Here is a 26,093-nt window from a genome sequence, read left to right as displayed (position 1 = left end):
CGCAGAACGATGTTCGAAACCGACAAGCATTTGAAACATTTTTCGCTATTCTTAGCCAGGGAAAATTGGGTCAGCAAACGCTGTGGTTGGCCAACAACAAACCAACAGAGGCAACCACAGATTGAGAGGCCCAAAGAGAGAGAGAGAGAGAGAGAGAGAGAGAGAGAGAGAGAGAGAGAGAGAGATTCTGCGAGGCGCCTGTTTCTAGTTTTTATTTTGTTCATTTCTTTTAAATTATATAAATAGGAATTTAATTGATTTTTAGTGTTGTTTCGACGCCAGGCCACGAATTTTGGCTTCGCACTTTCTTCGGAATTTCTTCTTAAGCGAATTTTAATGCAAAATCAATTTTATACCCCGCCCCCCAATGGCCGCTTCCTCTATCCAGTGACATCATCGCTGTGGAGAGAGGGAGAGTGAGAGAGAGCGAGTGAAGTTCTGCAGCATCCTTGGGGGAATATATTTCCATACGTACATATATCCTGCTGACATCATTTAACGCGTGTTCTGCTCAACTTTTCCTCCTCATGCTCTCATTTGTATCCTTTCAATGGGGACTCTCATTCTCTCTCTCTCTCTCTCTGTCCGCCTCTCACTTCCTCGTTTTGTCAATTGTATAACAGGCAAACAAGAGCTCTGCCGACGCGTTGTATACTCTTCGAGAGTTGCCCCCTGCTACCAGTTCAATTATCGCAAAAATTGTATTTGTTGACTCCTGCTTTTATTTTCAATCAGTTTTTCATCAATTATTTATTTCATTCCACGCAAGCAACAACAAAAACTCTTTCATTCTTCATATTTACACACCACACACCGCAAGGGCACTCATTTCCCCTCCCTTTTCGCACTCAGCAAAAGCAAGCAGTGCAGCCCTGATTGCCTCTCGCTCTTACGGGGCTCTCTAAGCGAGTCTAGCGAGTAAGCACTTGCTTGAGGTGGTCCGCTAACTCCATTTCGGGTCTTATTTACTCTACGCACTACTGAGAGCGCTTTGATGCGATGTTTGATGAAAGAGAAGACCCGAAAAGAGAGCACGTTTCGGGAGTGGACTACCCTGTATAATTTCATCACCAAAGGCAAAGAGTCCGCAAAGTAACGAAGACGTAAAAGCAGGAGAAAAAAGAAGAGTAAACGCAATGAACTTCCGTTCCATCCTACACTGAGAATAATATCGTAGTCAATTCATGGACATTGCACAGCCAGAATACACTGAAAATAATCAAATTATTCGACAAATTTTTCTACCTCCTCGCCCCTTCTTAGACTCTGTTTAAGCCATAATTTTCAAGACACGATAAAGATCATAAAGAATAATCCTATTTATTAGTTTTCATAAATACTCGTACATTCCAAACGAATCATTTCTATAGCCAGAACCTGTAGTTTCGCTCTTTGAACACCTGGCTTTCGAGCTGTCTTTTGAGTGCCTAATTTAAGGCCCAGTACACAGATCATGTTTGGTTTAATAATCAGATTAATGTTAATGCATGTATCCCAAAATTGGGCCATAATTAGCCCAAAAACAAAAAACAAAAAAAGGCTAAATCAGTTTTAATTACTTTTTATTTGATATCCATTGGAATAAAGGCAACCCAATCACGATTTGTGGACAGATAAAAGAATAGGATGATATATGTATAAAATGACTCCATCATTGGTATCATTTGGCCATTCATTGATCAATCGTTGTGGGGCCATGCAGTCCAGGCTAATAATCATCGTTCTATATGGAATATTTTTCGCTTCAACATTCGATTATAATGTAAATATATCCCCACTAGTGTAGGTCCTTCATTATTCACAATTCTTTACAGGATGCGGTGGTCTTCAAGTTCACAAACTTCGTCTGCGAGAGCTACAACCAGTCGTTGTTCGTGTTCAACTACTGTCGCCTGAAGGCCGTCGGTCGTAACAAAGTGATCTTCAATATGAATGGAACGCTTCTACATTCAGCCAACAATGTTTGGATTCATTCACAGATCTTCAAAAGGGCCAACGGCTATAGACCATGGCTTTACGAGGTCAAATTCGATGCGTGTCAGTATTTTCGAAGGCCAAATAATCCCCTGGTGGCCATAGTCTATGGGCTCTTCAAGGAGTACACCAACATCAACCACACGTGCCCCTATGTGGTAAGGTTTTGCTGGTATTTCTCTAGACATCTCAACTGATTCCCTTAAACAGGGTCCACAGATTATCAAGGACTTTTACCTAAGACCCGAGCTGCTGCGTGTTCCGCTGCCGACGGGGGATTATCTATTGATGATTCGGTGGTACTTCGAAAAAAGGCTACAGTTCGATACGAATGTGACTTTCGTGTTCGAAGAGGATCTCATGAAGAGGAATTAAACCGAAAATGGTTGCTCCACAAGGTCGAATAAGTCTTTAATTATTCGCTATATACATTGTCATTGTTCAAAATAATTAAAGCATTTTATCCTATCACTCTTTCATGGGGAAAAGGAGTCGATGGTATCTTTTGAATTTTATTTCCCCAATCAAAAAGCATGAACCAGGTCCCATCTGTCGTTCTGTGGTCTACTTGGACAGTTTTGAATAATAAATTTCGTTTGATTGATTCGAATGTGAGCTATATATTGCCCCCTTGTATGGTATATCGAAATGCAGTGCAAAATGTATGGTATTTCATCAGTGAAGAACGTCTGAAAAACAGATTTTTTGAAGTTCTTGTTGAAATCTCAGCCGTTGGAGGCGAAGAGGCCATTCTCATAGTCAAAGAGGAGTTCCAAACTCGAGATCAATTGGGTTTTCCTCATTTCATTATCGTGAAACCACAATTTGAGGCACAGCGAAATGTGGCAGGACCCGCTAGTATTTTAAAATTATATTGAGATGAATATTCGAAATGAAAGATCATCATGGATCTCCTTGTTTGTGATGAATAAATGTGCATTTAATACTGGATCTCCCTACTGGACTTGCACTTGAACCTAGGTGTATTCCATGGAAGACTTTCCTAGAAGAGATTCTTGTATTTCCTGGCCTCCTTAGAGGGTATTCACATCTGCATATCTACCACAAATTGTTTGCCGCATGCACAGGAAACCCAACTGGGAAATGGGAGTGGAGGACCCTACCCAAACCCTGCCCCTAAGTCCTCGCTCGCTGCTCTGCGGATTGGGGTCAGACAAAGTTTTACTCTTTAATAACAAAAAAATATATGTGTACATATAAATTTACATAAATATTCTATAGTTCATGGGGAGCGGGGGTGGGGTTGGGGGCTGAACAACTTACGTGTCTCTCAGTCGCTGTCGCTGTCGAAGTCGAAGTCGCTGTCGTGTGGGTCTGTCATATATGCAGCATTAACTGGAAAGAAAATCAAGGAAATACGATCTGAATAAGTAAGCCAATACTCGTAGTATTCGCACTTGGTATGCAAATAGCCTATGATCATAATTTATTGCCTATAATTATGCCACCGACTCGACATTTCAATGTTGAGGCCAATTAAAGATATGGCATGGAATGGAATGGTATGAGGGGATAGGCGGAGGGGTTCATTCATTCATTATTGTATACAATCATGTGGGTGTTGTGCGCTCGAAAAAACAACAAACAGAAACAACAACTCAAAAACCAATTTATAAATGTCTTTCGCGCTTATGACGGATTTCAGGTTTTTCTGCGAGTCGCGTGGGTCGCCATTACAAGACGAAAGAATTATGCTAAAACACAGAAATGCACAATTAAATGTCAGAGATATAAACAAAGAGAGAATAAACAAAAGATATAAACAAAAAAAGGGATTGATGAATACAGAAATACCCTACAAATACTAATCGGAATCCAGTGGATACTACATTGTCCTAGGAGGGGCGTCCGAGCTCGAAGTGGCCTTTGATCGCTCTCTTCTCTCGTTGCCTCTATCACGCCTCTCGAGCTCCCTCTCTCACAGTGTGGCTTATCACTTAGTGGTGTGGTCTCTCTCACGCCTTGCACGAGCCTACAAAAGGCTCTCTATCATGCCTCGCACGCTCCTCTATCTTCCACTCCCAGTGTGGCTTAGCTTAGTAAAATGTGAGCTCTCTTCCACGCCTCGCCTGTGCCTTCTCTCTGACTAAATGATTTATTCCCCCTCTTATGGCTACCTCCCGCGTTCTACCTGTTTCTCCCAGTGTGGCTTAGCCCTACAGAGTGAGATTTCATGTCAGTTTTTCACGTCAAAAGTCTTGAGTAAGCGGGAAGTGCGACTTAAAGGGGAATTTATGGCTCGAAAGCGATTTTTTTTAATATTTTGTAATTTTTATTTTAATATGAAATATTATCACAGATTCAATTATGTTGTTTCCTGTTACTGTTGTTGTTCGAAGGCGATTAAAAAAATACTAAAAATCTTTTTTATTTTTATTTTTCCACTTAAATATTTTAGAAAAATTTGTGAAAACGAAAACGCTCTCCAATGCTTTCAGACTCTTATAAATATTAATCAAGAGTCAAGAATCGAAACGTAAACAAATCTAAAATAATCCAGGAAAATCATGCATATTTAATAAAAATAACACATTAAGAAAATAGTCTAGGCCTCGGCATCAATATCGGATTGCTTGCATGCAAAGGCAAACAGCAGATCCGCAGACGCACGTAAACACCTGCTTGAGTAACGTGCCACATACGTCAGCTACCTGTGGTAATTACCACATCCCATTTGCCATTGTCCTACCTCTTGTCCTACCCCTTGCCCCCACCCAGCCGCCACCAGCCATCATTCGGCAATTGAATTGCGCAGCAGACACCAGGGGGAAAAACTGCAGCCGGAAAAACTGAACTCCGAAAGGCAGCGAAGCAACAGCCAAGGCACGAAAATGGCATTAAAACCCAGTGGAGACGACGATGAAGAAAATCACTTGCGACTTGCAATGGTCCCCCAAAGGAAAATGCAACAGGAAAAAAACACCAATCGACAACAAAAGAGAGAAAAAAACTCGAAAGAAAACCAAAATCAGACAGACACAAAACTGGAAGAGAGAGAGAGGAAAACCTAAGTGGAAAAGTTCGAAGTTTAAATGCTCTAAGAAGAGAAGAGAAGGCTCTTTGAACACCTGGCTTTCGGATGTTTTCCAACACTAACGAATGCTAGATCAATGCGTTTCGTTTGAAAGAGAAATTTGAGGTAAAGAAATTACAATTACAAAGAAATTCGAGATATAGAAAAGGAAAAACCGCAAAATTAATGGAAAATTTCTATTAAAACAAAAGTTTTATGAGTGTTTTATGGGATAATGGGATAACCCCCTTTTCAGAGGTCAGAGATACTCCTTTCCAAAAAGGGTATTACGGCAAACAGCCAGCAAAGTTTTGCGTCTGCTTTTTGGCCGCTGCCGCAGCGGCTGTCGTTTTTCCAATGAATGAAATTAAATGGCGGCCAACAAAATAGTTAGAGATACTTGTACTAGTACTCGTACTAGTATTTCGTACTATCAAGCCAACAATAACTCGTTTTTGGTAGTGGCTGCCGGTTTTTGGTGGATGGCTGGCCAGCAGCCGTCAAAACCGTTGCCAGACTTGGCCAAGAGTGTGGCAATGGCAAGTGTTCGGTTGTTCGGTTATTTTTATAGCCACCGCAGCCACAAACAACTGCAGCCGCGACCACGACAAGTGCAGCAAACTCTGGCGCAGAGGTGAAATATGATTGCAGTCTCGTCTCTGGTCTACGACCCGACTTGGGCCTTAAGGAAAACCAGCGACAACAGATACCACGTAAAAGATGTTGCCGCTTTCACTACTTGCCCCAGCCGCCACTCCCCCCAGCCCCTTTTTGAATTGAAACGCGTTTTGGGTCTGCCAAAAACGCGCGGGCCGGCTCTTGTCTGGACAAACGATTCTATATAGCACCCTCCCCTATCATGTTCGGCCGCACCCCAACAAATATGTTTAAACATGTACATTTTTTTAGCAAAAAACAAAAATTTATGCAAATTTTTCTTTTGATTTTTGAAGAAAAATCATGTAAGACACCCGAGAAAAAATTGTTTTCAATTTTAAAATTTATACACCCAAAATTTAAATGTGTTTCAATAGGCTTTCTCATATCGTTTGATTAGATTGAAATCAATTTCCTTTAAAAAAAAATTTATTTCATATTAAAAAAAAAAACATTTTATAATAATATTATTTATATAATATTTTATAATCAAAAATACAAAATACAATCCTAATTATAATAAACAAAAAAAAATTAAAAATAAATATTTATATTTATAAATAAAATATATTTTTTCTATAAATTTAATACTTTCTATTCATTTTAAAGTATTTTTTATTTGGATTAAATATGAGCGTAATTAAAAAAAGAATTCTTACCGAATTTATGTTTAAATTTAATTTAACACTCGATTTTTTATGTTTAAATATGTCTTGTTTTACTATGCCATTTTTCTCTGAGTGTACTCCGGTAACTGGCTGTACCAATTACCCATGAGCGAGTGGCCACAATATTTACAAATTTACACAGAAACAAAATCTATCTAAACACCGCACACATGTATCTAAGACCTGAATGAGTGCTACTTTCATTTTCATAAACTGTCTATCTTTCGCTTGCTCTGAGTCATGCGAGTATCTGGATGTATTGTATCTAGTGGCTTAAGTATTTTAAGCCAGTTTAAGTCCGTTCCAAATGCGGCAGCTGCCAACGCTGTCCATAAACTATAAGCAAACTACGAGAGCAACAAACAAACCGTGGAGATAAAAGTATCTAGAGATGGCATGGAATGAGGAGGGGTGGCGAGGCGAGCAGAGACCCTCAGCGCTGGTTGACCTGACCTTTAGCCGGAGACTGAGACTGAGACAGAGACAAAGCGTAAACTGCTGGCAGTTAATCATCGTGTGTTATATCATTGACCTCGCCCCCAGAGGTTCGTTCGAGGGTGTCTGTGTCTGTGTCTGTGTGTCTGGCTGCATAATCAGTCGGAGAGTTCGCTCCACCCGTCCCCCCTCTGCCTCCCTCTCTCTCTTTGTAATTAACATCTAAACGATAAATGTAATTAGCAGGCAGGCACAGGCCCAGGCACAGCCACAGCCATTGCAGGCCTCCACTTAATTGCACTTTCATTGAGAGTTCATTGCCGCAGCGCAGCATCGCATGGGATCGTATCTTGTATCTAGAAATGTATCTAGTATCTTTATTTTGTTTTTTTTTGTGTCAAACACTGTATTGAGTTTTCCTGGGGGCCGCTCGAGGCTCATCAAAACCATTTTCTAGCCGCCGCCGCCCCGGCATTGAGTATCTGCGAGATGCACAAAAGAAAGGCAGAACGGGCAAACGGGCCACAAAAAATAAACACACACACACTTTCATAAGGAGCGAAGCAGCAGAGCTCTTGGGTCGTGCACTTTGTTTAAAAATAACAAGAAAATAAGAAAAATGTATGCAGTATCTTCTATCTGAAAGATACGCGCCACGCCGCGCCGCACCATGCCGGCATGTGGGCCCACAGCTGCCGCCCATTGGGGCGATGGTATGGGTGTTTTTTTTGGGGGCTGGGGCTGGGGCCAGTGTAAACATTCCGCTTCGGGAGAAATCTCATTCAACGAATAGGGATAAAAGCGGCAGCAAAACGGATGTATCTGCGCAAACTCTGGAGTTCTTTCCGATCAAAAAAAATCTTTCGACTGAAATCAAATGGAAATTGTTTTTCAAACTTCCCAAATTTTTGGAATTGTTATGCGAACTAGCATCAATATAATTATGGTCTAAATAACATTCTCTGGTATTATATACTGGATTTCGCTCCCATATAACATAATTCATGTTTTTATTGTGTTTAAGGGTTTTCGAATCAAGTTGGTATAAGTTTTACCTAAGTTTCCCATAAGCGAAAAGTCACATTCGATGGGAATGACGCAGAGACTACGACTTCCAGTGAATAAAAGTTGCAACGGGTAATACTGGTATATCTTACGATAAAATAGTACACAAAATAAATAAAATTACATTACTAAATATTTCAGAATTACTAAAAATAAAAAAAAATAAAATAAAAGTAGAAATCCAATGAGTAGTTCATTATAAAAAATAGCACAAAATACAAAAAAAATACTATCAAATAATAAAAATTAAATACTATAAATCCCATGAAATACTAAAAAAAAGATTAAAAAGGATCCAATTACTAAAAATTGTGAGTATAATATTTTGTGTTTATTAAATATATATAAACATTGAAAATTGCGAAATGAATAGCAGGAATCGGTGTGACTGTCAAATTGCCAGTCACACGTGAATGTCGAATGCCACATCGCAGTGGAAACACCATCCATACGTGAATGTGGAATCTGTTAAAGGTGGTATTGCGGACAAACATCTTATAATCTTGAGGATTGTAAGCCATAAAACATGAAAGCTGCCATCTTTAATCTTTAAGCCACATAAAAGAAGTCTTTAAATATTAATTTTAGGATTTTTGTGGGATCTTTTGCGAAAGTCGGACAAAGAAAAGCAGAGGCGACCCCCAGGCCTTCGAGGTGGGAAATTGCCAATTTCACGCATTGCCCCTCAGAGGCAGCCTCTGCTTGCCACACCTGCACCCGACACTTGCCACTCCGCAACTCTTTGATGCGTCTCCTCTGAGTGTGCGTGAAGTGCGGCTATTAACACAAAATGTGTCTCTCTCGCAAAGGCAATGCGACTATTTTTAGTGCCATTCATTGGCTTCGTGCAACGGCAGCTTCAGGCTGTTGGCCATGAAAATGTATCTGCATCTGTGCATCTGCGGTGCACAGGTGAAAGTATTTAATTATGCGTCTGCCGCGCATGACAAATCGTATGGTGTTGATGAATTGCCATTGCAACAAAAAAAAAAAAAAAAAATATATATCCTTGGCTGACAAGCGAATTTTCCCAACGAAAATGGTTAGACAGGAAAGTAAGCGGCACCAAAATTGGGGCCTGGCATTTTCATTGGAAAAATGCGAGGCAAGCCGCCAGCTCGCCTTGTGTGGCAGTGCCAGTGGCAGTGGCAGGGGCAATGACAGTCCCCCTCGCATCGCGATAACAATAGGCAAACATTTATCGATAATGAAAACAAACAAAAGACGGAAAATGATTTCGGTTTGCCTGGCAAATTGCTCTCTCATATGGCGGCCAATTCCCAATTCCAAACGAGAAACGAGACATCTGCTGCCGGCGGCCGGACTGGGGTCGGGGTTGGGGGGAGGGATCCACTGGCGTGATTATTTGTTTGCCAAACGTGTTTGTTTCTCCATCTGCCAAGCCCCGGCCTTAGCCGCTCCACTTTGCTTACCAATTCCCACTTGTCCGCCAATGAACACTTACTCCCAGGGCCCTGGACAGATGTCACCAACAAAAATTTCACCGAAAGAGAGAAACCCTGCTAATGAGTTTTTCCCTCCATTGAGAGAATTCTAGAATTGAGTGTTTCTTTGGAATCGCCTTTGAATCACAGATGCAGTGCCTACGCGGCGTATGAGTAATATTGCACAATTTATGTGTTTATATAATGGCCGATAGTAGTTATTCGATGCCAAGGGTAGTGCTTGGCTAGCAATTAATGAGAGCAATTAGGTAGCTTATTTTTTTATAATTAAAGCAAGTTTTTCTTCTTTTTTTGAAGTGTTTAAGCAATTTTGCCATTCTTAAAAGATGATCTCAACATGTTAAGGCCTTGACGCTGCCAATTATTATTTTTATTCTCCCACGTAAACCCAATATACATGTATCTATTGTGAAATCTCTCTCTCTAACTGTTCTTAATGGAACTTTATCCAGTCCTATGGGCTTCCGGAATTCATTGATCTTCCTTGGTCTAAGATATTTCACGAATAACTTCCAAAGAGAAAATCCCGAGATGAATCATAGAAAGGAACTTTTGTTCTTTAGTTTCGATGAGCCTCGAAGATTTTATCAAATTCCGCTAGATCATATATTATGTAATTATATACTAATTATTAATTTAATTTTAATTTTATTAAATATACAACAAAATATTAAATAGCAATAATCAATATAAAAAACTTAAAACAAAAATAATCATAATAAAAAAACAAAAATTATCAATATAAAAAAAATGTAAAACAAAAATAATCAAGAAAAAGGTTTCAATATAAATACAAAATTTACCAATATAAGAAAGACATCAATCAATATAAAAAAATGTCATTAAATTAAAAAAACCAACTTTACAAAATAATATTTAAAAAAAAAATGATACTAAAAGAGGACTTAAAAAAAACCAATAAAAAATATATATAAAAAAAAAGAAAGAAAATCCGACACCAGAATATTTTAATGAAAATGATTGGGTTTTTTCTATGATAATTAGGATTGTATTTTGTATTTTTGATTATAAAATAATATCACTGCTACAAATTATGTTGTTTGCTATTACTGTAAATAGTTTTTTGCAAATAAATAATTAAGATTCTTGAAAAGTTCCTTAAGGCTTATGCCTTATGGCATTTCCTTTATTAATTTTCAATCATGACTCACGCATTTCCCCCTAAGAAACTTTCCATTGACATTTCTGAAAAGGCTTCTTCGTTTAAACGCAACGACGTTGTGCAACTTGTTGTATAAGCAATGCAGGCATTCCTCTGAGAAATAGTGGCAAATGTTTGAGCAAGAACAAGATTCTTTAGAGAGAGGGGGGCAATCGAGAGCCTCGGACACGTGACAGGAGCTGACTGCAACGTTTTATCGATTTCGATTTCAGGCAAAACTTGTTGCCACTGTGGACCCGTTGCCGGTTGCCGGTTGCCTGCCCCATGAATCAATTACGCAATTTAATTTTCAGATAATTTCATTTAAGTGAAAACGTTTTTCCATCAATCAGGCAGTCAGTCCATCGCTCAATCATTCTGTCAAATAGAACTTTTCCTCAATATTTGATGCCACAAAAGTTCACTGACTTCTTGGGGTCCTAGGGGGGGGAAAAGCAACAACTTCTGACCCAAATAAAACAAAAAGCCACTTGGAAAATTGTTGATGCGCAGTGCAAATGGAAGCGACATGAACTGTCATCGTCTGACAGCAGCATCAGCCCCTAGCCACAGCTACAGATACATTCAAACATCTATAGTAGCTATATAATAGTAACAATCATAATAATAATCATAATCATAATGACGATGATGATGATGCTGATTAGACGATCAGTGTGCGGCGACGGCTGTGGCTGCGGGACAAATGCCTCCCGTCGGTCGTTCACTAAATGAAACGAAACTCTTTATCGGATTAAATTTATGACAATTTTTACGACTGCAGAGTGGACAATGGGTTTTGGACGGGCGATTTGGTGGCTTTCCATCAAAATTTCTTGCAAGTGGAAAACAGATGGAGACAGAAAAGTTATAGGGAAATGTTTCGACTGGGAGATACCCGGTTGTCAGATAGAAAATGCTCACTCTTCGAGTGCATTCGGAGTAAATGTAAGACCCGCTCTGTAGTGCTAAGTCGCGCTGGGAGAGAGATGAAGAGACTCTCGCGAGGTGCGATAAGAGTCAGACACGGGAAATTGTTTTTAATGATGTTTCGATTATCATGATTCTACGTTTAAAATTATATATAAATCCATAAAAACTAAATTTTAATGTAGAAAAATCTAATAATAAAAGCAAGACCGCTCAAAAAACATACATATTTACAATAAATATACCTAAAAACAATATATCTATTCTATAAAAGGTTAGGGCAGATAATATCCACTCAGAACTCCCAAAATTAAAGTACAAATCGTTGTCGTTTGGGTGTTTTCCATTATACGCTCAGATTATGATGATTTTTGGTCAATCGATAGATAAAAACTATACCCATCTATACGAGCCCTCAAATAAGAGCCATATAATTCGAGTACCATAGGTTTTTGTCTGGAAAAGATATCATATCTAAGCGTTCATACGTAAAAGACACGCTGACCTATATGGATAGATCCTGCGCAGGAATATAGAGCTTCCTCATGCCCTATATACCCTCCAAAATCTACCCGGGGGTACCATACATAAAGATGATGAATTTTAGATTTGTTTTTTTCATTTATCGTTTGGGCAACTTCCTTGAAGTTTATGGCGTGTGTTGCATGTTGCCTGTATGCGGTGGCATGCCTCGTGCTGCATGAGGCAGAAACAAAGTGTGGAGCACACGATGCCCCGATGGCTAGATGTTGTATGCCCCACATTATATGTATGCAGGCCTCGCTGCGTTTTTCATTTCTCCTCTAGAGCCCGCTGCCTGACAGCCAATCGGACAGACGGACAGACGAACTGTGCGTCTATCTGACTGACTGACGGACTGACTGACTGACGGACTGCCTGCTTGTCGTGTGCTCACTCAATTAGCGCTCAGAGGACCGAAACAGAAACAGAAACAGCAACAATCGCAGTGGCAGCCCGAGGATTGTGCAAATATTTTTCGAACTGCAAAAACACGCTGCGAATGAAATTGTCTAACAACGGGCCTCCTCGGATATGTTCGAGTTGTTCGAATTAGTGGCTCAACAATTGCTGGGGTGTGCTTCTGCTTTTGTTTGTTGCAATGGAAATGCCAGAGGGCCATAGATATCGAATCAAAATAGCATTAGATTATAAATAAAATAAACGTACAAAATTAAAATAGTTGCAATTGCACTTTAACAGCCGTATATATACACACATTTGTTTCCATTTCTTTGCTTCGATGAGTTTTGCTTTCGATTTAGCCGAGCAGTTTGCAAAGAGGCAAAAAGAGAAGCCTATAAAATTACCGAAATATTGGCAGGCGAAACAGATTGCCTGAAGGCAAACAAACAGCCGAAGACATGCAGAAACCGTCGCAAAATATGCCGAGAGCTGAGCATGTGGGTTCTCGAGGGTTTACACACACGCACACACACACACATGTTTAAATATCAAGCAGAGACTTGCATTTCGTCGTTTTTATGCCTTGAGCGCAGTGCAGTGGCAATTTTCTTATCTCTTGATCTCGCATTTGCTCTCTGTCTTGGGAATTCTTTCTGTCCTTCATCTATTGCTCTATCCAGCAACAACAACAACAACCCTGTGTGCGCAGGTAAGCTGAATTTTGTTGCTGTGGTTGCCGATCGTGTCTGATCTAGTCGGCAAACGTGCCGATTCGTTTCAAGAGCATCGCTTTTTTTCGCATGCATTTGTAAGCTCTCCCAACTCCTACGTTCTGTTGCTCTCTCTCTTTCTCTCAGCGCAATTCCTTCTTAGGTTGCTTTGCTCGGCAGGGATTGACGCGCTCTCTCTCTCTCAAAGCGACTTTGTATACCCTTTATTATGCACTCTTCGATAGCCATAGATCTTTATCTACTCTAATGTAGAGTACCCTTTACACAAACCACAATCAGTCATTCTCTTGCTTAATTTTCTTCCTTTTTTATTAATTTCTTGCTCTATTTTAAAGCAGCACGTGCTTCGGCTTATGCTGATCTATTTACCTGTATTTATTTACCTGCCCTTGGCCACTCGAGTTGTCTTTAATAATCTGTTAATAATGGCCAGAGCCCACACACGCGCACATTCTCCCACTCAGCCCCCGTGTTGAGACGCGACACCTGTTCACCTTCCCACCTTTCCATTTTCCATTTGGACAAGTTGCGGTTTTGGTTGCCAATAAATGTTGCCCCCATAATAAGCCTGATTCGAGCGTGGGCGTGGCATGCTACTACGATATACTATATATCCATATTTGTAAGTATGCAAGATTTGGCATCGCGTGTGCAGACTTTTTAATGGTTGCTCGTCGTGTGTTGGCGTGCTTTGAGCCATTTCTGAGGAGCATTTCTGACTGATTCATTGACCAGATTCCATGACGCTGCACAATGTAAATGAAACAATTTTTCTCTGGTTGTGGTAGCTGTTGCCTTTGTTTGAATATTTCTGTTGTTGTAATTGTTGGTGTAATTATGCGGCTTGAAAAATCGTTGGCAGCCATTAGGCGCACGAGTTGACCATGAACCAGTGACGGTTTTTTATTCTCTTTCTCTATCTTTAATTGGACTTAATTTTAACATATATTTTTACTTTTACTTAACGATTAAAAAGTGAAACAATTTGAAAAGCAAATTTAATATTTTTATAAATCTCGGAATGTGAAATGCCATGGTAAAAGTTCCTTAAATCATTCACAAATTAAGTCTTTCATTCTGATCGAATTCTGAAGGTTCCGGCATGGCCCCCAGAGACCAAAAAGGCAGGGGTGCCCCAAATGCACCGTCAATATCCGCTGGCAATGCAATCAAGCATCAAACGAAAAACAAAACGGTAACGAAAACCAAGTTCCATTGATTGACTGACTGACTGACTGACTGGAGTGAATGAATAAGTGATGCAGCGACTGCCAGAGGGATCCAGAATGACAGCGCTGCTCTGCTCTGCTCTGCTTTGCGCTGCGTGGGGATGAATCCAATATTCATTCACGCAAGCTGTGCGCTTGGGTGACCGGCAACGCTGCTTCCGCCTGCTGGTGGCTGGGCAGAAAGCTCGTCGAAGCTCGGAGGCAGCGGCAGAGGCAGCGGCAGCGGCAGCGCTGACTGAATGATAACTGTGCCATGCTGTACAAGAACGAGTACGTCGGGGGCTAAGTGCAAACGTCATAAACTCAATTTCTCTCCCAGACTGCCCTTTAACTATACATTGCTATGCGTGTGTGTGTGCCTGTTTGTGTGTGTACATTGTTTAGTTACCTTTCGGAAAAGACAAAGCAGCACAAAGCACAAAAGCAAAGCAGAGAACACACAAAGAAGAACTTTTTGTATTCTCTCGACTGTGGGGATGCCCTGGATTCCATAAGTTATATCAATAACGATCCAGAGAATATAATAAAAGTCGTATAAGCACTTCTTGGTTATGTTTTACCAGAAATTACAGCAGAAATGATAGGCATTATACCATTAGAACTTTGCTTTATTTCCACTTTTCTTCTCAGCCTGTCAGAGGAGCCATTATACCCCTGATTTCTACAACTAAAGGGTATTAAAAGTGATTCATGCGCAACCAAAAACAGAAACACTGAAAAAGAGTAACAGCAAAAGAGTGTAAGGAGAGAGAAAAACTTGTTTACTAAGCCAAGGCACGAGGCAACGGAGCATCACAGATCCGTCGGAGAGCAGAGAACCCAACCCAAAAGGTTTCCGCAGCGCAGCTTTGCTCAAACTTTCCTTAGCCGAACCGAGCCGAAGCTAACCAAACCGAACCGAACACCCATCCTTAATTCCATTGACACGCCCCGTTTATTGGATTGTCAGCCTCTCTTTGCGGTTGCCTTCTCCGCGCGACTTTCCATTCGATCCAATTGATAATTGGATTTGCGTTTGCGTTTGCTGATTGGAAAAACGAAGTGGCATCGCCATCGGCATCGAACGAAAGAAAATGCCTTTCGAAATTGACTCCACCCCGGGACCGTCAGCTGATTCATTAGCCCCAATTTCTTGTTGGTCAAGGTTTACGATCGCTGGCTCCAAATGCGTCCACGTTCTTATCAAACAACGCAACACCTTCCGCGGGTCGATTTCTAATCGTTATCGCTATCAACGTTATCAACGGACGCTCGATGCCAATAAGCGAATAATGGGAGGCCAGAAATGTTGCCATATATGGGTTTGTGGCGGGTACACGGGCATTGTTTGTGCTGTGGCGCCTTGTACGATCATTAAATTACAGTACAAATATTTGCGATAAGGCAGCGGGCAGGCCAAATGGGAATCGCAATTTGTTTTAAATTTGTAAAGCAAGCTATAAATTGTATAGAATTATTTTCACACTGTTTAGCATTTAATAGAACAACAAAATATTATAATTTAAGTGCAATAAAAATACCTTATCAACAAAATTAATAAACATTTTACTCCTTTAAAGTTCTGAAAATATATTTAAAACAAATCTGCAACAAAATTTATTACAAAATGTTGCCTTTTTTACAGAATATTTTAATTAAGTTTGCCAAAAAATTAAATTAAAAATTATTGAAAAATTGAATTTTGATTACAAAAAAAAATATTACAATTTTTTCGCTAATCATAAAAATTATCCACAATTTCGGTACACCAAAAAAATCCAATTAAATTTTTGTAATCATAATAATTCAAAATCAATTTCCAGCCACAACTTCTATCCTCAAGGTGTAATTACAGGCCTGTGGGAGTCATTAGATCAATGAAAGAACCAGTTCAGCTCCCCCGCACAGGGCGTAACGGGGGCAGACACACACAGACGAATATATCTCCGACTGGCGTCATCTACTGGCAGTATCTAGTGCTATCTGATATATAACATTTCCAGGCACACATATGCCAATGAACCATCAATACTTTCTGTGTGTGTGTGTGTGTGTTTGTGGCCATAAATAACCTCCAACAAAACGCATAAACATGTCCGTTGTATTGTAGTTTTTTGTGGGCAACCTATAGTTCAATAAACCCACCAAAAACCGAAAACCACAACAACAATAAACTAAAATTAAAATTTAACTACAAAATAATACATATTCGGGGGGTGGTGGTGCTGAACCAGAACCGATGGCCGTCCGTCGGAAAGAGTTCTCTTTCGCTGCACAATTAGAAATGTGTATAAATAAAAGGCCGCCCCTCCTTGCCGCGACTGCTAAAATTAGCTAAATGCCTCCCTGCCCCTCCCTCACACACAGAGGGAATTTTCACAAATTCAAAAGGAAAGTTTTTCCTTTCATTTAAATTCGCCTTTTTCTGGCTTTTAGTTTATTGAATCTGTCTAAGTTTTCACTGATTTTCACAGCTCAACCATGGCCACCGCCGAGTGGCATGCCCCCAAAGGCAATCAATTACACAGCAAATTGAAAAACCGAAACTAGAAATTGAAATTGAAACTGTCACAGAAAAAGCCGCAACAAAAGCAACAGAAACATTAATTAAAAATAGTCCCTGCCCTGCCATTCGGTTTTTGGGGGCTGCTTTGCTGCCTTTGGTTTCGATTTCGATTCTTGTTCGATTATTCGATTGGCCCAATAAACTTTGCACTTTTCACGCTGGCCCTGGGCCAATAAACACAGCAGCAGCAGCAACACCGATCAACTTTTCATTGGGTGTCGTGGCAGCATTTTCTAATTAAAAATGCCTCAGCCATGAGCCATGAGCCATGAGCCCCAAGAGCCCCAAGAGCCCCACCCCCCATGAGCCATGGTTAGGAGGGTAGAGAGAACACGGGACCAGAAGATTGATGGGACAACTGCAGGTGGGCCACAGAGCTGCCTGTCTGTCTGTCTGTCTGTCCGTCTGTCGGGTGTCAGGTGCAGCCAGTAACGTTGGAGGTGTTTGAGGAACAATTATGGCACCTGGATCCACGAGGAATAGAATGAGGCATAAACCATTCGAGTGGTTTAGACCTACATATGGATGTCCGCTTTCTAGTTACGGAAACTGCAAGCCGCTTCCAGAACCCCACTCTTTCAGGAGGCTTATATGATCCGTTAAGGGTCCAAGGTTCTCCTCGTCCTATAGATACCCAGAAATTAATGATTTCCTGTAGATTGATACACAATTATCATCTTGCTTTCTTAGCTAGAAAAGAATGACAGAAGGTGCCTGGAAGATCAGAGACGACTACTTACTTCCATCTGAAGACATTGGCAGCCTTTGGCTCTGAATATTTCAGTCCAATCTTTTTTCTAGTTCTATCTCACATTCGGAGACATTTAATTCCCATAAGTGAACGGCTACAATCGCTGCGATTGACACGAAAATGAGGTCATACCGCTCAAGCGATTTGTTTAATATTTACGATAGATTAACCACAAAAATTACCAAAAAATAAATAGTAAATAAATATAAATTTGTGCATTTTATTTAATAATTATCCACAATTATAATCATAGTATCCATTGCGAACCAGTTACTAGATCTTCCCATGACTGTCGGTCGTTGTCTATTAATTCTCACTTTTAACTCAAAATCTAATCCAGTCTTTACCCCCCAACACACTCAAAATAATAAAGATTGCCACACATTGAGTTTCATTATCTAATCTATGGGTTAGAGAGGGACAGGGGAGCTTGTCTCTTGTCCATCAGCAATTATCAGTCATTAAATGCGGCACTCTCTTAGTCACCGAAACATGCGCCAATCCACACTAATACGCTATATATAATTATATACATATATAAATAGTATCATTATATGGTTAAAAACTCACCTTAGCAAGCAGATTTGTTGGCCGAAAACATTTGTGTTGATTGGAAGGGGGGGAGCGGGGGAAGGCCAAAAATTATGATTTGTTGAGGTTTGCTGAAAATCGAAAAAGGAACGAATGGAAAAAGTTGATTATACATATATTTTGGAAAATATAATTATTAAATATTTGTATTAAAATTTAGAGTTCAATAAAATGCATAATTTTCTTGGGAAAACGTAAAGTTTTTATGCATAAAATAACTAATAAATTCTCTTAAATTTCCCCCAATTTAAGGCCCAATTTGTAGAATTTTCTCCAAGTGTATGACTTGATCTTCAGGGTTTGTTTTTTCAAGGCCAAAAAACGTCATCTCGTGATCTCTGTTCTGACTGTTTTTTCTGTATAATTAGAGAACGTGATTCATTTGGCCAAAAACTAAACTATAAAGAGTAGTCCTCACATCGTACATCGCACGACTATATGGAAAATCACCTTTCTATAAGTAAACATCAAATTTTTGTTGGGTTATGGCCGGGCCGGGCCGGGGTTCCTGCCACGGCACATCCGGCGACTGTCGAATTTTTTCAAGAATGATGTGCCAATGACATGAACTCAATTTAGACAAATATCTATTTATATTGCCCATAATGGACACATCCACCAGTCTCTGTAGTCTCTCTTCCGATCAGACATTGTCGCCTGTCAGCACTTTTGAATTTGCATTCCGTTTGGGTTCCATTGGAACGTTCCATTCTGTTCGCTTCCATTAATTGGCCTTCGCGTAGACTTCCCCTTCGAAAATTTCAGGGGTGTCCGGGGTCCCAAATGCAATTTGTTTGGACGGGCTTCAATTGAAAAATTGAAATGAAAACCATTTGATAGCTGTGGGGGGATGGGGGGTTTGGGCGGTTTGCATGGTGATTCAAATCAATAGATCGCAAAAAGAATAGAAAAAAGTGTTTAGTCAATAAGCAAATGAAAGGGCAAACCGGTTGCAGAGCTACAGAGAGATTCACATGAACTTGAACTGTGTAAAAATATTTCAATGTGTGCAAAACTGTGTGAAACAAAAAGATTCTAGCCCCAAAACAGATAGAAAGATGGAGAAACCGATGGAATTATTTTGGGAATATACAATGTTCTAGAAAATTATTACAAGTCCTTAACAGATCGAATATATGAAGTAATATCAAGCCAAGGTGGGACTAGCTAATACTAACTTATAGTTTATGGTTATTTTTGGTTATTTTTTGGTTATACTTCAGCCAAATATGTGACTTATGAATTTGTAAATTCCTCAACCTATGCAGTTGAGCTAAAAGCCTTTAAAAACGTGTCCTGGAAACCACAAACTTTCTTGCTATATTAACAATGAATCAATTTATAAAAAAAACAATTGTTTCTTATAAATCGGTAAGTTGGTTAAAAAGATATAGCGTTTTGACTATTGAAAATTGTTGAACCTATTCAGCTGAGCGGCACTGTACGTATCCCGAAATACTCCCTAGAACTTGGGCGGTAAGGAATCGAAGGGTTCATAAATCGGATTCAAGTAGTCCATCCATTTCCGCTATTTTCCCATTTGATCTTCCCTTTCCAAGTTTCGCTATCTAACGGGACCCCTTTTCTTCTCTCTCCTTCTCACTCCAAAAAGTGCCACAATTTGAGCTTTCCACCCTTTCCCGCACTCTTTCGTTGGCTCTCAAGTACTCGATGCGCTCTCTAGCGGGATCCAGTCCTCCTCTCTTCCACTCTCGCTCTTTCCATTGGACTTTTCTCTCTCGCAAGCAGTCGCGTTAACCCTACAAGTGCCAGGTGGGGCAATGATATAACTAAATTTAAAAAAAATACTAATTTAAGCAGTGATTATTAGCGGACACTACATATATTCCATGACATCACAACTATCCAGAGTCTTTGGCTTGGGATTACGGTAACTCAAGAACTCCCCTTCGCCCCATACCTCCCTGAATAATCCCCTACCCAACACTCCTCTTTGTGGGGAGGGGGATGAAATTGAAAATGGAAAAACTTATGCATGCACGATCCGGGGACTGTCGAAGCATAACAACTTAATCACATTAAGAGCTTGGAAACCGGTCTACCCTGAGGTCTAGGGCCTCTGCTGAATAAATGATAATTGAATGAGCGGAGTAGTGGCCTCTCTCTCTTACTCTCGGGTAAAGGGGGTGTTGGCCTAATCGTTCATGTTTTTCCTTTAGTCAGGTTTACAAATTCTGATTTGTCAGATCAGCGAACTTTCAGCGAGAAATGTGAACAAAAAATCACAAAAGAAATGAAAAACAAAGGAAAACCGAAACCCAAACCCACTCCTGGGGCGGGGTCACGGTCGTCATCATCATGATGTCTCTCGCTGTCTGTCTGCCCGTCTGGCTTTTTTAATTAATAATAAAACTCCGTAGACAAGGGGTAAAAAAGAAAGGAAAACTACAGACGAAAAGAGTCAAATTGTAAACGAACATTGAACATTTTGATGATGTTTCTTTTTCAGTTTTCTTTTTTGTTGATAAATTGTGAAAGTGTTTTTTTTTTGTTTTTTTTTTCTGGCCCAGACGACAGCTAATTGACGCCTTCTTTTGCACCTCTAACCCCCACCGCACCCAAAACGGCCTACCTCCCCCTCCGCCCCATTCACCCACTGGCCATAGAGCACACGTCTGTTAATAAAATGGCGTCAAAAATGCGATTAATAATGAAGCAAACGCACTCGGGAGGGAGGTAATGGGGGGCAAGGCCATAAGCACGTGAAAGGCGTGAAAACAAAAAGAAAAGAAAGAAAGGCCTCATCTGGTGACTGGAAGACTGCGATACTCCAACAGATCGAGCCGATCACTTGGTTAAAAAAGTCTTTCAGATGTAAAGAATGTTCGAACTAAACGATGAAAGCTATTGCAAGTCGCGTGTTGAGTCCCTTAAGTCGGAGATGGGCAAACAAAACCAATATATTCCTACAAGTCTATATCTAGGCTTTCGTTTTGTAGGTTTTATTGGAATATCGACACAATTATAATCGTCACATCTTCATTAAATAGGGGTTCTGATTTTATACAATGGAAGCTGTAAAAAGAGCTCCCGCAGAGTGTGGAAACTTTCTGTAAATTTAAAAAAAAAAACCAGATAAATATTAGAAATACTATATACTCCTTTTTTCCCACTTTCTAGTATTTTAGATTGATTAGGGGTGTGTTCATTATTTGTATAAAAAACCCCATAGCCTTGGCCGCAAATTTGTCTTTTTTTGACATTTTATCAGTTGTAGACTTTAGAAGATATCAATTTGCGTTTTTTAGGGGTTAACAGAGGGGAGAAACGCTACCCAAATACAGGGAACAGAGGGAGCGTAGCACTACCCAAAAAGAAAGAGCGAGAGAGCGACCAAGAGACAGCTGCTCAAATTTTAAAGAAATGGTTTTATGGGGTAAAAACACTCGATTTTCAAGTGCTTCCAGGGTAGAGCGGGGTCTCATATCTTGTACGTACTTTTTCACCCCTCACTTGATGGCATTTTGCACTGGGGCAAGGTCAAGGGGAAGAGATCAACAGAGTTACAGATGGGTTAAATGCTTCAAGGATTAAAGGGCAGAAAGGGATATAGATTATTTTGTGTGGTTTCGATCCTGGGAAATAATCTAAGAGAAGAAGAAAATGTCACATATGCTAATGACCTTTAACCCCCCATCGGCCATTAACGCCTGCCTTTTGCTTTTGACCATAAATTGGGACTCCCCCTTAAATGTTAAATGAAAATATTTCCCAAAAATTCTACTGCCCACAAATATGGCTTATTGTGGCCCTAATTTGGGGATACCATTTCTGAAGAATAACCTTCTACAAATGAAATTTCGGCTTATGAAATTTATGGTTTAAAAATAGCATTGAAATAATTATCTTATCTATGGCCAAAAGCCTCTTTGGCCCTGGCTATGCAGGCGGCAAAAGTACTTTAGGTGGCCCCCACTCCCAGCAGAATACTAGATATTTCCACTGGCATTATCATTTGCTAGAGTGCCGAGCCGAAGATACTTTCGAGATCTGCAAGTCTTTGTGGCGTGAAGATGTCTGGTGTCTGGGCAATGCCCTCCAGAGTTCAATGAATGCCATTTATTATTGTACAATGAGAGGAACGAGCACTGATATCACTTATCAGCGTGGCTGAAGGATCGGCTTGATCCCCTGGGACCAGTAGATGATAGTGGATCCCAAGAGACTTAAGAGTACTATCCCTCTCCCCGCCTCTCACTCTTTGTTGCACTTTTCTTTGAAATAATGTCAAGGCTAATGCATCAAATCTTTTGCGAGTGCTTTTCGCTGGCTCAACAGCATTTTTCTCTTGTATTTTCTTGGCTTTTCTTTTTGGTTTTTGCTCTGTCATTGTCGTCTCCACCGTGTCGCCCCCCCTGGCAATGATGTCATATGGAGATGGCCCAAAAATATTGCCCCGCTCCAGTTTTTGCCTTGCTTTTGACTTTGTCACGCTTTTCCCAGCCAACGCTTTTCCGCACTTGACTCCGCAGGCGGCAGGGCAGTGCAGTCCCCCCCTCGATCAAGGCTATCCGCTCTCTCTACTCTCTCCACTCGAATAATAACTTTGTTTCACATTCCGCGAGGGCAGGCAGCCCACAGTTGCTCATCGGCTTAGGCTTTTTCTCTGCGTTTTTTTTTCTTTTCCTTCCCCCTCTTGGCCTGCCCTGGATTTCCATTTGGTTTTTGTTCTTGTGTGTGTTTTTTTTTTCAACATGATATTGTGAAAAGTTTTCACACTAATGGCAGCAGGCAGCCGTGAATGCATTTATGTTTTATGGTCTAGTTTTTTTTGCCCATCCCATTTCTGCTGTTTGTTGTTTTGTTGTGTGTGTGTGGAGCACCTCTTAGGGGACAGCTTTTTTTCTTATCCATAAATACCGTTTATGTGTGAAGGCTGGGGCAGAGCCGCAGCAGCGAGAGAGGTGTTGGAAGGGAGAAGATCCGTTTATGCAAGCAGTTCTTTCACTTCAGCTGTAAAGTGCTGCAAGCAGTTCTGTTGCGCTCCCGAATTCCTTGAGAATCCACAGTTAGCAAGCAGTTCTTGACAGCATCAAAGGCAGACACATGAATGCTGCAAGCAGTATTCTCTTCAACTCTAGAAATCCTTCTACAATCGACTGTTAACATTCAATGGCACAAAAGGGGAATTTTGTACATACACAATTTTGTATTGTATGGAACCACCTATCTAGTCAGTATTTTAAGCGTGGGGGGCTTATAATATGAACAAGATTTTTGCATAAAACTCACATTTGATTACATAAAACCATATTATGCAAATCTGCTAAATATATATACACTACAAAAATATTTATCATCGGATTTCACTCACCTTTATGATTAACAAATTCAGCTAAAAAACTGTTGTGTTTGATTTATTTTGAAAGCGATTTGCAAATTAAAATTTGTTGGAGAAAAAAAACAGCAGTCGCGTGGAAGAACCACAACAAAAACAAGAAGAGAAGATGAAGATGAGACAAAATTAAAGATAAACTTGTTTACACCGAACCGAATCAAGAGAGAGAGAGCGAGGGAGAGGCAGAGAGCGAGAACAGTTAAACGGGATTTGTGGGGGGGACGAAACGCGAACGGAGAGATGGATGCGAACGGGAATCAATAAAACAAACACATAAAAACACATGGAAGAAAGTGCGGCGAGGCGAATTCTTGTATTTATTATTATTATAATGGAAAGTGCGTGTGCAGCCGCAGAGAGAGAGAGCAGGCAAATCCTGGCATTAAAAGGAATTACATTTAGTTTTCTTTTCGCTTTTTGACGCAGATATGAATGATAAAATATTCTTCAGCTGCTGCTGCTGCTGCACATACACGCAGACCGCCCCCCACCACACTCTCACACACACATTTAAAGTTTCACTATATAAATGTTATTAATATATTCCAGACACGCGGCTCCCGGACACAGACAAAATACGAACGAAAAAAATCAACTAAAATAAAGAACACGCGTTGGTCCGTTTTTCGTAGTTGGTCATCAAAATCGTCGGAATCGGCGACAGCGTCCGTACTGTTCCTTTATAAAGAATGACACCTTGGGTGCGTTTTTATTTAGCACTCGCATTATATAACGACACTTGCATTCAATTCAGATTGCATTTATACACTTCTGCAGAGCGCTGCACTACTCACTTGCACTTGTTTTGATATTTTTCCGAGCAAAATTCGACGTAAATTTCACGTTGTTTACCGGGGGCGCAAAAATATTCTGTGTGACCGCGGACTTATCGTTAACCGTCATCGTTATCGACCATCAGAAATATACCGAAATATACCGCCTCATTTTCAAAATATACCGTAAATATACTGACGAATTCAAGTTCTTTTTACATATTCCTCATATTCTTTGTTCCGTTGAATATTACCAGCTAAATAGAACATTTAGCCATACCCACATAAATTTATCCAATTAATGCATCAATTTTCTACACAATTGGTTAGTTTTTAATCCTTGCTTTTATTGTATTTATTGTAAAACAAGGTTTAAACATAATAGTTCAACAAAAAATCAGTTGCAATGTTGCTGGTATTTGAAGAATGATGCGTGTATAGACCTTTTTACACCCTATTTCGCTAATTTTATATGAAGATAAAACGTAATTTATTAAGACCTTTTCTCAAATTGATATTCTTTAAACATATTCAAGTACATTATTAGTATCTTGTATATATTAATGTCGATCCTGATACCTACTGAGCCTTGGAAGACAAACGTATTCAGAATTCTATAACATCCATTTCCCCCAGGGTATGTGTGCATCGAATTAGCAACATGTTTGTGTATGGAATGAGACTCATTGTTGCAATAGCGAAACTGCGGCGAATCGGATATTGCCTATATTTCAATCTATAGATGCCCACTTAGCTTTATCCCATAGATAAATGCTTTTTTTACAAGATTGCTTCTTTTAATTACCTTAATGAATTTTATTTTGACTAAAATACGGTTTTCAAGTAAATGTTGCTGCAACAGTGTGTATGGAATGTGCAACATTGTGTATGGAACGAGACTCATTGTTGCTAAAGCGAAATTGCGGCGAACTGCGGCGAATTCAAATTCGATTCAAAAAACGACCAATTCTTTGTTCCGTTGAATAATACTATCTATATGGAACATTTAGCCATGCCCCCTCAATTTTATACGATTGATGAATCAAATCTATACATGATTGGTCTATTCGAAATAGTTGCATTTATTGGATTTTTATATAACATTGAAAATTCAATTAATAAATGACAAAAATACCATTTAGCACTAAAAAACACCACATGGGATCGCGGCGAAAACCAGTATTTCTACAGTATGACCCTCAGGACAGCACCGAAATATACGGTCTCATTTGAAAAATATACCGAGTTTTGCGCGCCAAATCGAACTTTTTTGAATATGAGGGACAAGGATTTAAATGTTGTCAACCGGGCCTTTATCTATGCCCACATAATTTTATTCGATTAATGGATCAATTTTCTACTTAATTGGCCAGTTTTTAGTCCTTGCTTTTATTGTATTTTGACAAAACAAGGTTTAAGCAAAATAGTTCAACAAAAAAACAGTTGCAATGTCGCTGGAATTTGAAGACATAACGCTTGTATTTGCCTTTGTACACCCTTTTTCCGCAATTCTATAACATCCATTTCCCCCAGGGTATGTTAGCAACATGTTTCTGTATGGAATGGGACTCATTGTTGCTAAAGCGAACTGCGGCGAATTCAAATTCGATTCAAAAAACAACCAATTCTTTGTTCCGTTGAATAATATTATCTTTATGGAACATTTAGCCATGCCCACTCAATTTTGTACGATTGATAAATCAATTCTATACATGATTGGCCTATTCGAAATACTTGCATTTATTGGATTTCTATATAACATTGAAAATTAAATTAATAGATTGATGAAATTTGCAAAA

At 39.8% G+C, this 26,093-nt stretch overlaps 2 protein-coding genes across 15 annotated transcripts in view; one reads left to right on the top strand and one right to left on the bottom strand.

Annotated features, from left to right (window-relative positions):
- Mical (Molecule interacting with CasL) overlaps positions 1-24,413 on the bottom strand; it is a 51,556-nt gene extending 27,143 nt beyond the window's left edge. For all 14 annotated transcript variants that reach the window (XR_004468499.1, XR_004468500.1, XM_033376981.1 and 11 more), the window contains exons 1-4: positions 24,316-24,413; positions 23,498-23,526; positions 18,142-18,233; positions 3,259-3,330 (exon numbers count right to left, since the gene is read on the bottom strand). The gene's annotated coding sequence lies outside the window, so the exon portion shown is untranslated. The remainder of the gene's footprint in view (positions 1-3,258; positions 3,331-18,141; positions 18,234-23,497; positions 23,527-24,315) is intronic.
- Positions 1,181-2,449, top strand: LOC13036490 (uncharacterized). Its single transcript, XM_003736254.3, has 3 exons — positions 1,181-1,762; positions 1,815-2,132; positions 2,185-2,449. Exons 1-3 carry the CDS (start codon positions 1,634-1,636, stop codon positions 2,347-2,349), a joined length of 612 nt encoding a protein of 203 aa, XP_003736302.2. The 5' UTR covers positions 1,181-1,633; the 3' UTR covers positions 2,350-2,449.
- Positions 24,414-26,093: the final 1,680 nt, after the last annotated feature.

The sequence above is a fragment of the Drosophila pseudoobscura genome, chromosome 2 (assembly GCF_009870125.1).
Source record: "Drosophila pseudoobscura strain MV-25-SWS-2005 chromosome 2, UCI_Dpse_MV25, whole genome shotgun sequence".
Taxonomy (NCBI): domain Eukaryota; kingdom Metazoa; phylum Arthropoda; class Insecta; order Diptera; family Drosophilidae; genus Drosophila; species Drosophila pseudoobscura.
This window is presented reverse-complemented; position numbering and strand designations above follow the sequence as displayed.